At 38.3% G+C, this 14,947-nt stretch overlaps 1 protein-coding gene across 1 annotated transcript in view; it reads right to left on the bottom strand.

Moving 5' to 3' along the window:
* Positions 1-250: 250 nt before the first annotated feature.
* ADCY1 (adenylate cyclase 1) overlaps positions 251-14,947 on the bottom strand; it is a 159,186-nt gene continuing 144,489 nt past the window's right edge. The window contains exons 15-20 of the mRNA XM_085306627.1: positions 9,570-9,682; positions 8,201-8,347; positions 7,714-7,812; positions 3,954-4,068; positions 1,633-1,757; positions 251-756 (exon numbers count right to left, since the gene is read on the bottom strand). Of these exons, the coding sequence (XP_085162753.1) occupies positions 418-756; positions 1,633-1,757; positions 3,954-4,068; positions 7,714-7,812; positions 8,201-8,347; positions 9,570-9,682 (938 nt within the window). The 3' untranslated portion in view covers positions 251-417. The remainder of the gene's footprint in view (positions 757-1,632; positions 1,758-3,953; positions 4,069-7,713; positions 7,813-8,200; positions 8,348-9,569; positions 9,683-14,947) is intronic.

The raw sequence follows: 14,947 nt of genomic DNA, 5'->3' as shown, positions 1-14,947 counted from the left end.
CTATGTCATTGCAGGTGGATGTGTAAATAAATACATTTTTTATATTTATATATATAAATCTCTATTAAGTCTACGTAGGAGTGTTTGTGCATATATAGATTAAAACATATATATACACACACACGTAAAGAATTGCTTGCACGTTTGTCTCAATTTTTTTTCATATACCCTTTAAAAATGCCAAGAAAATATTCCTTATTTCCAGAAAATCAGGTTTTGACTTTTCCTAACAGAATTGCTAGCCCTTATATGTTCCATCCCAAGAGTTCATTACACAGCCCCCCAGTTCTCTTTGGTTGGGTTGTAGTGGTCCTTGGTTCATGCCATGGCCTACGACCTCTGACCTCTTGGTAAAAAATTCAGGCAACCACTGCTCTCCAAGTTCACTGCAAATGGCACAACCAAACCGCCTTTGCTCTACGCCTCCTTCACAGCTGGCACAGAAGGAAGATAATGTAGTGTTTGATTTGTGTGAGTAGCAGAMGCTTGAGCTGCTCCAAGCCCAGCTTTTGTAGTAAAGCCAGCAACTGAGGACACCGATGGACAGCTGGTGCCCAGTTTTGTTTGAATGTTTGCTCTCCCATAAGGGTACATTTTCCGCTCTAAGTTTAAAGATCGTGTTTGTGAATTATTCCCATTGGCTTTTCCTTCCAGGAAATAGGTCAACATTTCGCCTTTTCCCTTTACACTGACTTTACCCCGGCAAACAAATTCATAACTGCACCTCTTTAATATCCGCTGAACTTCTTCTGTCACCTGAAGACAGAAAATAAAGAGCTATTAGGTTTTCTCTATTCATATAAGGTTAATCCTAGAACTGCCCAAACTCTCTCTGCTTTACTTCTGCTTCATGAAACACATGGARCAGAATGAATAAGCAACTACTGCTGTTCATTGGTTTACCGAGAATTTTCTTAAGGAATTAAGTATACAAAACTGGAATCTGAGAAGCAAAACTTTCGGTCTTAAGCTAAATAATTACAAAGTCAAACTAAGCTCCATCCATCAGAAACATGTAGCCATATTCTCTACTGTTGTAGGCTGGACCAGCTCCAGTGAGCTTAACTTACTCCRGAAGAAATTTTAGGAGACAAAACAGGTATTTTGGATAAAAGACTCCAAAAGTTCATTGAGATTTTCAGAAGTGTAGCATTACTTCTAGCCAAGCTCCAGTATACCAGTAACGTCCTCTGACTMTGTAGCCCCTCTGATCCAAAGTATCCTAAGAATTCTTAAAGCTACATAAAATGCAGCAGGATGCAAAYGGACATAGCTCCTTTCCTTGTAGTCTTTATTCAGGCAAAATTCCTGCAGCTCAAGAACTGGCCCATGCAGTGTTGGCATTCCCAGGCTTGCCTCCAACCAAATAAAATGCAGTAGAGAATTAAATGTCAAATCTGTTTCTTCGGATGGGAAATGATTTGTCTGAGGATTTCATCGCCTCCAAGTAGTGAAGCATATATAATGGAAAATAACTATACCTCTGATGCCTGAATCATTTGGAGAGTGTTGTCCTTTTCATAAAACCACAACATCAAGTGAGGCTGAATTTTCTAAGCAGTCTTGAAAATGTAACCACATATGAACCAGGAAGTACATAAAGCTTGCAAAATGCTCTCAGAATGCACTCACCTGAATTTTCCCCTGTACTCCAGTACTATCCATTCGGCTGGCAACATTTACAGTGTTCCCCCAGATATCATATTGCGGTCTTCTGGCTCCGATGACTCCGGCCACTACAGGTCCRACGTTAATACCTAAGATCATCATAATAATAATGCTTTTGTTATTCTTTCAAAAACTACAGCATGTTATCTGAAGGAAACATTGATCCTGTAAATTAGATTTAACACAAGTGCCTCAAAGTTTTCATGGTCATAGAACATAATATACATTAAATTAATGCCATTTGGACTTCTGGATTTTTAAGGGCTTTAGAAACAAAACAAACATGATATTCTTGGAAAYGCAATATGATAGACAACTTACAAGKTTTGCTCATCTGTGGATTTTTCTTTTTGCTTGTTTTAAGAAAAGAAGAAAAGTAGCAGTAATGCAGAGCTTAGCTGTGGACTAGTTCAGGACAAATTGTTCAAAATCTYCAATTGCTTCCTACGACTTCCACTGTAGTTGCTATTACAAAAGYCTTTGAATGGGGGATTTTCCAAGCTAAACAGAAATAGTGGCCTGGGAAACACCAGTACTGGGGTACAGGAATCATGTCTCATTTGATCATCAGTACAAGACATCTCAGATAACGTATTGTCAGTCAAGAAAACCCTGGAAGTAGAGAGGAGTGCATGCAAATGACTCAAGCATCTTTTTCTTTCTTTCTTTTTTTTTTTTTAATAACCACAGTGTTCACTGCTATAATTCTGAATGATTTTGGCTCCCTGTTTGGAAGATAAAAGGGGATGTTTCCTTTTCTTGTGTGTCCTGAAGAGCTGTAGGTGCTAAATACTACATGAGGCTCTGTGCAAGGCATTTCCCAGGCAAGTTGCACAGAAAAGGGGGAAAAGATATTTGTGCTATCTCTGCCTTCAGGTATACTTGGAAAGACCAGTTAAAACACAGTTCTAAAAAAAAATTTGGACATGTAATTACTAGGATGCAAGGGAAGGCGAAGATGTTGTATTACTGCTGCGCTTGATATCTTCAGTCTTTCACACTACTCTGCAGCTAGCAACCTCRCTTTACCCTTCTCTAGCCAGCTCTGATAATTAAAACATGAAAGCATATACAGAGAGAGAAAACTAGCTGTGTTAGAAAAATTAGTGCAATGGAAACAGCACTGGACGTACCATTGGAGAGGAGCTGGATGGATGGAAGCGAAGGGGAGAAACACCTTCTAAGCAGGCTGGTAGAAAAGACTCAGAAAGGTAAGATATAAGATAACATATAGAGGATTGTATGGGAATTCTGTGTCGTGAAGACCAGAGGATTTGATTTGTTGGAGAAAATAGCATCCATCCAGCCAAACAGTTGGGAAGACTAGTAAAAAAATATGGAAAATAACGGCATAACAAAAAAAAATAAATAAAAAAAAATCAAAGGGAGGGCTTTTCAAACTATAAACCTAAGCCTAGAATTCAACAGGAAAGCTTCCTTATCCAGTAAAAAATTTCAAGATATCTTTTTTCTTTTTTTTAACTTGAATGAAATGAAATATGCATCCATATATGGAAAATACTCATATATCCCAATATGCCTTGAGCATTCACTGAATCCAGATCAATCTGGTCATGTTTCTCTTTCAATCAATCAATTAATTAATATTTCATTAATTATATGAAGCAGAGAAATGCCAGCAGAAGACATTGAGAGTGCCTTCCGCCAGCACAGCACAATAATCTGGAGACTAAAGCATGTCAAGGATTCAAAAACTTGAGTCTGATTCTTCAACTGCCTTAGCAAGCCTCTTCTCTCTCCTCCTGCTTTCCCCAACCAAAAATTCCATCTTGGAACTAAAAAGTCTTCCCTATCATAATCTTTTTTCACACTATGTCCTGACAAAGAGGACAGGTCATTTGTGATTTGACATCTGCAGATGAAAAAATTCCACCACACTTTAATGGCAACACAGCTTTTGCACATGCAGGAATACATAATAGTTAAGTACAGCAGCCCCAGTTTGYAGCAGTTTAGCAAAGCAAAGCAATGTGAGTCACAAGACTATGTACATGAAGAATATTGTATAAAGTTATTAGTGCAGTTTCTTTTGAGGTGCGCTTTGATTAATTAAACACATTAGAGCTACACACAAGTAAAAATCCTTAAAACTGATGCCCACCCTTCAACCTGTTTATTTCTTATATGGATGTACATCTTCCACTACAGGAGGCTTTTCAGCTTTGCTCAAGAGTGCAGGACAGGCAATGTTTTGCAGAGAGCACAGGGAAAGCCAACAAACAACAGGGTTCCACTTGTGGGATAATTGTAGAAACGTGACTTACCAACTCGTAGGACAAAGTCGTTGTAAGACTGATAGTTGATTTCATCAAGAACGTCAAACATCTCTATTGCAAAATCTGCCAGTGTACTCARATGGGAATAAATTGATTTTTTAGCCTAGATACAAAATAATGTTGCACATTAGATTTGCATGGTATTAAGAGGCAGGTGAAATACTGAACTGAAAAACAATGAATGGCTCAGACTGGATGGCTTAGGAAAGGAATCTAACCTATTTTGTTGATTGTGAAAGGGAACTTTTGATGGTGGCTAGAGCACATGCATTCTTTTCTCAAGCACTGAATTCTTTTTTTTTTTTTTTTTCTCTCTTTTTGATTTCTGGGAAGAATGGAAAGCAATGTTCCCATGGTAAAGTGTTTCTGTTGCTAGAGAGCTGCAGATGTTTGTTGTGAGCATGGCAGGGAATATAACCTGCTTTCTTACAAAACTGCTTTGCCTGATGATTATTAATAACTATAGTTTCTGCCCTCTTCTTCCTTTGGGGTTTTTTCTAGCTCTCAGCTCCATGGGGTGCATGCTGTTCCCATTGACAAAATTCCTGTTAAGTTCAGTCCCATGAGAGGCAGAACACCCCTATTTGCTTTCCTTTCCAGGCAAGCCAAAGTGATTTGTTATGAAACATACCTAAATGAATGACAGCAAAGGGATCGTAAGGAACCAAATGAAATGATGAAGTATCAGGCTTTAAAAAAAAATCACAAAAAATACTTTTTATACTGATGGTCTAATTAAACTGTGGAACTCCTTGTCAGAGGATACTGTGGATCCCAAAAGTTTAGCTAGWTTCAAAAATAGACAAATTCATGGGAGAAATACGTGTTATAAACTATTTAAAAGGACTATCTCTAGCTCTGGAACTCCTAAAGCTGCACGTTGTTAGAAGGCGGAAAACAAAGATTTGCATGTTTGTCCTGTTCCTTAGGTCCTTCCCCCAGGAACCTGTCGTAGAGGCAGGTTACCAGGATGGACCTTCGACCCGACGCCGTATGGGTGCCCTGCTGCTGTGCTCTTACTCGAATAACACATACGAATTCTTGAACAGCTTTGCAAAGTGAAAGCGGGCTAAAGGTAGGAGATGGTGAAAGCAAYGCGGGGGCAGTGGCAGCGTAGCTGCCCTGGGTGTTGCACAACAGGGCTGCGGCAGCTGGCATGAGGTGAGAGCTCACTGGGCTGTTGTCATGATAGCGAGATTTTATAACTGGAGTAGCTGAGGATGGCTGAGGAACCTGAGGAACGGGTTGCTATTTGCTTTATTTGGCTCAGCTAGAAAGAGATCCTTCAAGTGCCTGGGAAATTTAAAAAATTAGAGCAAAGCTTTAACAAAAAATGATGAAAGGCAGTCTTGGGCCTCTCCTAGTCTTTAGGAAGGGTATTTTTAAATACCTGCCTGGCTCTCCAGTATCTTGTATCTTAAAATGTCAGCTAATTCCACTCTTTTACAGCCCCAGCAAGATAAAGGAAGAGCAAGAGTTAAATTTAAAATTAAAGGAGCTAATGGTCACACTTGCAATAGAGATGGTGAAGAATACCAAAGGTCTGGAAGTGGAAGAGGGAGCAGTCTACAGTTTTCTTTAAATCTCTGTTGTTCTTTATATTGCTTTTCCTTTAACCTCTTTATTGCCTCTTGCAAACCTTGTTTTTTTGCAGTGCCCTACATGCTGGCAGGAGAGAGGATTAGTGACAAATACGGGATGAACTCCAAGCGACAGACGTCTCTCGAAAGGATTACTATCAAATTCTTTTGAAGCCACATTGAAGACCACAAAGTTGGGACCCCAGTGAAAACACAAACATAATTTCAAAGGGCTCTACATGCAGAAAAAAAGCTATAGGTCTGCAAGAGGCTTGGTCTGTGTGCTGCCCTGGTGGTGTAACTGGCAAGCAAYAACTTATTTAATATTTCAGAAGAATAGCTGTTGGAAAGACTGCTCAGAGCATCACAGCAAAACCACTCTGACAGAGTCAATATATATTTATTACAATCATCTGGTGAAGCCAAGCTGCAGAAACAAAAGTCCTGTAAAAAATGTGATTTAAACATTTAACTCCACCAGTGTGCCAGGTTGTTATGTGCACCAGTAGTCTCGGTAGGAAAAGCACAGAAGAGCTGAAAAATCTAAGTTACAATCAAAAATACTGGCAGTTTTCATACAAGATCTTTAGATTTTCTGGAATATGGAACATCATTGAATAAATTCTGCCTATACAGAAGGGATCAAAATTGGCCCTTTATGTTTCAGAGAGGCACAGTCCCGCACAAGACCTTCTGCAGAGATTTAAAATGCATTACTGTCGTAAGCTTAGAGTGGTATCTTCAGTACAGGACTAACTCAGCTGACCCTTCCGTTAGCAACTATAAAATGCATGAGATAAACATGTTTAGGTTTTGGAACATATGCTGCCAAAGTTACCCAATAACACACTTGTTTTCAAGATTGTAGTTCAAAGAGCATTTATAGCAGACACACAAGCATGCCTTTGCCTGTTTGTCTGACACCACACTGGAAAAAAAAAATCAAAGTTTTTCCCCCCCCATCTTAGGATCCAGGAATCAAACATTTTCACATAAAAAAAATCTTTTTAAAACACTTTTTTTTTAATATCTAGATTTCTAAGCTAAGAATGATACATAAAAGGCATCATTTGGAGATACCCTGCAGACCAGAAAATTAGTTTTATGTGATATACTCCAATACGATTCTAACAGTTGATTCCAATGTGTCCTTGTTTTTTATTTGCTTAACAAGTGTAATTGTTGCTAGGAAGTTCACAGGCTATCTTCTAGCCCCTTTTTGCTTTTGCCCTTTAATTCAGTGTTATTTTGCAATGCTAAACTATATGAATCAACTGTACCTCTGCAACATATGTGCCTGCATATCAGACCAGGGAAGAAGCCTCTGGAAGTTCTGGGCAGACCGTGCACATGGACTGCTCTCATTTGCGTTACCCTACTCATATTATTAATTTGCATAATGCTCCGTATGCAATTGATTCAGTACACTGCTCACAGGGCTTTCCACTGTTCAAGTTGCTGCATGCAAATTCAGGAAATCCCAAGACCCAACCTTAAGGTGAGAAACATGCCCAGGAGCAGTAATGAGAAGGTAGATGGAGAACTGTGCCCCAGAACCAGCAGCTCTGAAATCACTCTGACTTTTTTATTGCTGAGTCCTTAAAGCAATAAAGAGAATGGAGCAGTGGAGACAAAGAAGAGCTAATTTGTAAGGGCTGGGATAAGATGCAGTAATGTACCTAGTGTTAAGTTCCTGTCTACAGTGGGGGTCTGTCTGTGATGGGGRTGGAGGGGGTGTTTGCTTTGATTGTAGGATGCACTCAGATTTCAATATTAAAAAAAACCCTCATACTTGTAACGTTCTTCTGTTTGTTCAGCAGCAATACATTACATCTACAGTCTCCCTTGCCATGCGTTTTTTCAAGGCCGTCTATGATGCCAAGTTTAAAACACCACCATTCTGACTTAGGAGCTTTTTACACCAGTTTGCTGAGAATCCAGAGCTACAGACAATCAAATCTCATATTTAGCCTCGTGAGCAGCTGCCAAGGTAGTAACTTCTGCTTGCAGGCTAAGGTTGCTATTTGAATTTCAGATTTAAGCTGTTGCAAAAAATTAAAACAAATGTACATAATCATATGAAACTGGATGTGTTTCACATGTTCCGCTGGAGACTGGAGCAGCACAGTTTGTCCACCACAAATTACAGCTGTGTAAGATCTACTTACCTTGGTTCCCGWAGTAGGTACAAGTCCCACAGCTGCCATATATGTACTTCCAATTGTCTTGATCTTTTCTATGTCCTTATAATATTCTTTGTCCATAAGCTTTGTTTAAAACATAAAACTGTTAAATATTACATAATATTTTAGACAAACAACCACAGTTATAAGATAATATGTGCATAGTTGATCAAACAACATTATTTCTGGTAAGTTAAGGCTTTCACACTTTGAAGTCATTGGGAAAATTACTAGTAACTTGTATTTTAAAGACCGTACATATATTATGGGAATTTGAGGACAGATTTAGATGCCTAAAAGTACAAAATAAATTACTGGAGAGGCCCACTGGGCATCAACTCCCATTAAGTAGGAAGTTCATAGATGTATTTTATTAGGAAGTGCAAAGTAACCTGAATTCCTATAAATAACCCTTGTTTACAGTAGACTGGTAGAACTGATACAGTCAAAAGACAATGCATTTAGACCTTACCTCATCAAAATCAGCAATAATCTCATTTAACAGGCGTAAACATTCCACTCCCATATTATTGCCATCCAGTTCAATGTAGAAGTCGTTAAAATTTGGGATGGAAGCAAACATCACTCCCACTTGTGAATATGACTGGTAATAGAGGTCCTGCAGTTCATGAACAGATATAATTTTTATTTAAACAGATTAATCTAAACCAGACAAGATTATTATGATATCTATTCTAGTGCTAAGCAACGAGAGAGGTTGCTTTGCTAACTAGGCCAAAAGCCATCAATTTTGCTAGAGGGAAAGCAACTGGATTTGCAGGCTTCTCCCACCTTTGAAAACACAGATGAAAATTAATGCCTAAATTATCAAATCCATTTAAGTCAATTTAGTGTTTTTTTTACTGCTTAGACTGYGAAACAAAGACTGAAAATGTAGTAGGAAACAGAAAGTCTGAACAGTTTCAGAACTTCTATTGTATGGGGAATTTCATTAGATTTTCCCAGTTTCTCGTGAAAACTAAATAGGAGACAGAACAGCTTTTTATTTTTTCCTTTTTTTCCTTTTTCTTTTCCCTGCTGTACCAAATCAGCCTCACTTCTTTACCTCTTTCTCCTCCGAGTTGCAGAGTCCTGGATTCGGCATTAACCATATAATGTTGCTCTGCATTGTAAAGCTTCTGCATAAGAATTCAGAGAGCTAACAGAAAGTAAAGCCACTCTTCTGTGGTTCAACTACACTTGGCCAAACTCTCCAGCACAGAGGCCCATCGCTTGGAAAAGCTGTGTCACAGCCATTGTGGCCAGGCCAGCTACTGCAGCCACTCCAGAAGGTCTCTGACCAGACCGTCCTCGACTACTTTATTTCATCACTGCTGCCTTTGAGATTAAAGCTACTGCATTTTCCTTGGGGGTGCACAATATGTTAATTTTACTTCTAAGTTGATGGCTTTTGTAATGTAAGCATACTTTCAGCACTAGAGTGGTTCCAATGGAAGTACCCAGCAGTTCATACACTTCATCATCCAGAACAAAAGTGACCTCTGTGAAATACTGCAATAAACTCAACGGTTTTGACTTAACTGAAAAAGGATTCGCTCATCTGCATGTAGGCACTCACCTGCATTGATGCTGAATGACACAACATTCATTTAAACAATAATTTATTAAAAACCTTCATCGAAGGAGGACACTATAGAGAAGGAAATAATCCTGATCTGATTTCTAAACACGAGCTTTGACAAAACCGTTCATTTTAACATGAATGATATTTAAAAATTCCAACATTTTCTTGAAAACATATAGTTGAAAGGTGACTTTAGTTGTTGTAAGGGTCACACCCTTACAACATTCTCATGCATTTAAATTTTATCTTGTCTTACCATATTCCTTGGATTAGACATAAGAAAATGCTGTGCAACATGTGCTGGCAACAGGTTGAAGAGAATTCTTTTATTGTCCAGCTTGACTCTCTCCATATCATCCCTCTCTTCTTCTGCCTGTTGRGACAAAACAAGAAAAAAGAAAAATTGTTCCAAAAAGCAAGAAGTTATCTGAAACGATCATATACCTTCTATCCCTCCAGGCTTTGAAATTAAACTGGACAAAATAATACCTATGAAACAGAGTGGGGACAGTTACCCTACACCATGCTTCTACCTTAAGGTCCCTTAAAGACCTTATTAATTCARGTTGAAGTCATTGGACAATCATTATTTCTAGGGTCTGACCAGCAAAGTGTACTGGCATCTCCCATAGATCTYTGTACTTTTAAATAGGCCCCACCTGATATTTTTATAGACTAAAAAAATGGAATAATCCCACTTAAGTCACATTGGCCTTGGAGGCCCATTACCTTTTCTCAGTAAGAATCAATCAAATCAAATCAGTAACAGCAGAATCTGATTCACCTTNAAAAAAAAAAAAAAAAAAAAAAAAAAAAAAGAAGAAGAAGAAGAAGAGGAAGCCTGGAGAATCACCAGTGTTTTAAACGAACCTATGCCATTTTGCAGTGAAATGGATCTGATGAGACAGAAGCTTCGACAGAGAGAACATCCTTAAGAAAGACATGCAATTTTTTAAAATGATTTTGATAGAAACAGTACGCATTTCTAGGGGTGACTTTAACCACCCTGGTAATTGTCACGAATACATATACGATTCCCGTGCACAGAAATTCRTGGGAAAAAGCAACCGGGATCCTGCCATTCTTGTGAACGGTGACATTCAGAAAGAATRCTGGGGAGTTAACAAATTTGGGGTGCTTCACCCAAGGTTCTGGTGCCATATTTAGGTGACCTGACTCACAGGAGTCATTGGAAGTTACAGATAGGAAGCAATTCCGAAAATAAGATACCTTATTAAAAAAAAAAAAAGAAAAGCCACTAAATCTCTAGAGATTGCCTTTGGGACACTTAGATTTGCAAATTTCAGCCTAGTGCTTAGTACACTCTCCCGCAAAATTACTTTTCTAGAATCTATTCCTTGTTATCAGAGTGATTCTGGCCCCCAAAATTCTCATTTTCAACTAGAAAACATTTGATCAGTACTATACAACTCATCCTAWGGATATCACAGCAAATTCAGTTGCATTCTTTGCTCTTCAATCACACTCGCAGAATTGTAACACAAATCTTCTGCAGTAATCCCAACATGACTTGGTTTACCTAGTTACAGCCAACAGAAGACTGGAAGGCCAAATTCTCAGGTGGTATCAGTGAAACTAAGACGTATAAACCACTTAAGGATCAGCTCTAATCTCTGTTTGTGTCCCTTTGTAACTAGAATTTGCTATCCTGATCTATTGCAAAGTCCACATACTTTTCTCACTATCTACTCCCGTCTAAGTAGGAGAAAGCCAGTCATCTCGTGTCTGTGTATTCTTTTCATGTGAAAAATCTTTTTCAGCTTTTCTAAGAGTTTACTAGGACAAGAAAGTAATTTTTGTTTTTCATGATAAAAATTGGGGAAAATCCATTTTTCCCAAATAGCATAGTAATGCCACATTTCCTGGCAGTTTTATTTTGTACTTTTAAAATTATTTACAAGAAAAGAAAATACTGAAATAAAACTGGTTTTAAAAATGTAGCTTCTTCAGGAAATATTCCCCTTTAAAATAAATTATCAGCTTCTTCTTTAATTTGCATAATAAGAATTATGCCTGAAATCTGTATCCTAACCAATGTTTCTTATATCTTTCCCGATTTTGATGTGTTTTCTTGACACTTTTTTTGCTGCTTAAATTTTGTATGCTATTTTCTTAAAAGCCTTCTTTTCTCCTATTCTGGAGGTATAAAATCTGCCTCTGACTTACTGCTTACAGATGCTTCCTGCATTTGTAAATGTGTGTAATTGACCCCTGCATTGTATAATATGATTGTTGGAATTTAAATATTTTAATGGTAATATTAAAATTCAAACCAAATTTACAACTCTGTTTTTGCAACACATTGGAAATGGGGAATTTGATTCTGATTACAGCAATGAGATTTGTGAACTCTTAAATTCAGGCTCTGAATCAAACTCCAGTCTGGGTTTGGCAAATGCTTGTGTATTCTTCTATTTTTTGTTAATAAGAACTTTTTTGTTACCTTCCTCCTAGGAACATTTGAGGTATAGTAATTTGCAGCTCCCAATACAATATGGGGCAGAATAGTAGCCTAAGGAACAATACATTTTTTGGTTAGGACATAGAAATAAAAAGTCAGAATAATCAAGCAAGGGCTTGCAAGTGGAGCAATCACTTTGACACAGCRTGAATAGCAATACTGCTCAATTGCTGGTGTTTGCTGCCCGCTTCTGACCTAGAAGTGTGCAATCAGATTCTTCTGCCTTACCCAGCCATCCATCAGGACTTTTGGATGAAAAGACTGAGAAATTTCTTCAGCAATGTGTGGCTTTCCTGACATTGTGCCTGATTCACAATAAAAGGTTCAGAAAAAAAGCCACAGCACAAGAACAGAGCTGTCGGCACTGAAACATTATCTCTTCGTGACCTTGCTCTTGTTGCTGGACTTCTGTCCAGTCACAGGAAAATACACCTAGAGAAAACAGTGAAGAAAGGACAGTCCAGCCTCTTGGGTTTCCAGCAGTTTCCTTCTGGCAGAATTTAGAAAGCAGTGACGGCTTTTCCTCTCCTCTCCACCGCACTTCTCTTCAATACAGTCATGAAACATGAGAGATGCCAATGGTACTATCATGTCTGTGTGGGCTACTGCAAGCAGTAGTTTCATGGAGTTAGCATAGCAGAAACACTAGGTATGTCTAGTACTAGACACTAGGTAATCTAGACAAAACACTGGGTTAACACTGCTATACTGCTGCTGGTATCTAGACTTAAATCTCYGCATGAATTGTGCTTCTGCCATATAGACGTGCCAAATTTCTATAGTTAGTGTGGATTATCCCAACTTTTATCAAAAAGGCATGCCCGGAAACTGAACCGAAGGGTACCTTTTCTGCTACTACTGCACAGAATTTAAACATCSATCTTCTCTCGCTGCTCCCCCTAAGGTAGCTCTCACACGCACCTCCTCAGGAGTCGCGTGGGGAAAGAAGAGATTCCCCTGTGCCCCTTGCAAGGGAAGCTAGGAAGTGAAGGTAAGGTACAAAAAGACTCGAATTCGTTCAGCAATGAGAACTCTAAAACCCTCTATCTTTGAGCTCCATGGGGAAGAAAATAACTTACTTATATTTGCTGGACTTTTTCACGGTTCTCTGCTTTCCACCCTTTAGGGGAATGCAAATGAAAACTGTCTTCCCTTCACACAAGACTCATGAACTCCCAGCACCTACTCTTTGAGTAGCTGAGATAAGGGAATGTGTAGGCATCACCCTTTCCCAGGCAAGACAGACACTGAGAAGAAAGGAGGAGTGTGTGGGGCTCCATAAAGAAGATCAGAAAAACACAGATCACAGATATTTACATTCCTGGTGGAATTCCAGGCAGCAAAACAGCATCTGAATTTTCATCTATTTGCCCCTATTTCTATTGGGTAGTTCAGGAAAGCTGCCAGCAAGGTATTTCAGCAATAGCTGCTAGCTAAAAAAAAAAAAAAAAAAAATACTATGAAAATGCACAGAAAGGAAACTCTATAGGAATGAGAGATATCATTTTTAATATCCTCCTTTTGCTTGTGCCTGTTCAGTATTCACAGCAGCTAGGTCTTTTTGCAGAGCTTACTGTATTTTTTTAGAGCTGCAGTATTTAAAAGCAGGCTTGGCTTTTGCTTCAGGTTTGGTAATAAAATTTAACATGTTCTTTGGTACTATAGCTTTTGACACCAATGTGATAAGCATCCGTCCACATTTCATACGGTCACATAACCCACTATTTTGCAAGGCTGAGAACTCGTTACACATTCTATACTCAGGAAGTGATCCAAACTGTTGTACTGGCTGAGATATCAGGTGATTATTAAATAGGCATAAAAATGCTGTGGCAATGTCACTGACTGAAGATTTATCTCCTAGAAGTCCAGMATTTCAAGAGAGAGCTAAGAAGAAATTGGGCACCAGTGTTTCAGAAACATCATTTTACCTGAAGGGGGCACTAAAACCACAGGAAAGAGACCCATGAAAAYAGTTTCTATAGGGCCAGATTTTAAATACAAGGCAAGCCAGCCTTGAAATTATGGCCTGCCGATTGCAGAGCAAATATTTTGTACAGGTGTTGTAGACTAGAAAAGACAGCTGAATGACGTTCTAATATTCCCTAAAGAATGTGACAATCAGTCACGGTATATAGTTATTTTCCTCCCCTGACAAATCTTGGGTAAGCAACTGTTTTTGGCAGGTTTAGCTTCTTCACAGACTTGTTACTTAYAGTTATTTGTCCATTTTTTCTAATTTTGTTGAATAATTTGTATAAGTAACATTATCAGTCACAAATACATAAAATGCTCCTATATTTGCTATTCACAACGAAGCATGTAAAGTTATTCAACAATTTTATTCAGAAACTTGTATTTCCCTCCCATTGCTTGTTAAAAGGCAGTTTTTTTTTAACAAAAAGTAAATACTGTGATATTCAGAAGAGTTAAATCTGGCATAGAATAGAAGCAACAGAAACAGCAAAAACCTACATGACCCCTGACATGTGAATAGTTAGAACACACATAAATGTTTTAACAACTTGTCATCAATCACAAAATGTATTCTTCCAAATGATGGGCATAAATCACACTGTATTATCTCAGTTCCAGCTATGTGACCTAGATGCAAGTGCATTAGAATAACTTTTGCTTGAAAAGTATCATTTTTAACTAAGTTTTGCTTTTCTAAAATCTKCTTTTTCTCAAAATACATTTTTTTTTCTGATGCTGCAACTGCAGCTATGTGGGCTAAGATAAAGTTTGTGGAAATGGSTTTTCCTCAGACCTTAGCTCTGTACACTGAGCATAGATAATCTATCTATATATTCTTATCTTAATGGCATTACTTTCAGGATACTTTTGATGTTTAAAATATCATTTCGTTAGTACTAGACTCTTTGTTGTTCAAGATAAAGCAAAAAAAAATCTATCAAATCCTTTATACTGCAGCTTATGCCACAAATGGATTTATTCATCTGAGAACATTTTACAGGATTAGCCCCACAATGAACCTTACTAAAGCTAGGCAAACAAAGTGCTTCCAGCTTCCAGAATAGCCCTTGAGGCTGGAGTTCTTCCAACAAAAAGTCAGCATCAGAGAAACTTCCTAAAATCCATACTGCCTTCTCACAAGTCTTTCATACAGCACAGGCTGGCAGACCTGAGTC

This window comes from Rhea americana, unplaced genomic scaffold (genome assembly GCF_003343005.1).
Source record: "Rhea americana isolate MKP2758 unplaced genomic scaffold, rheAme1 scaffold_242, whole genome shotgun sequence".
Taxonomy (NCBI): Eukaryota; Metazoa; Chordata; class Aves; order Rheiformes; family Rheidae; genus Rhea; species Rhea americana.
This window is presented reverse-complemented; position numbering and strand designations above follow the sequence as displayed.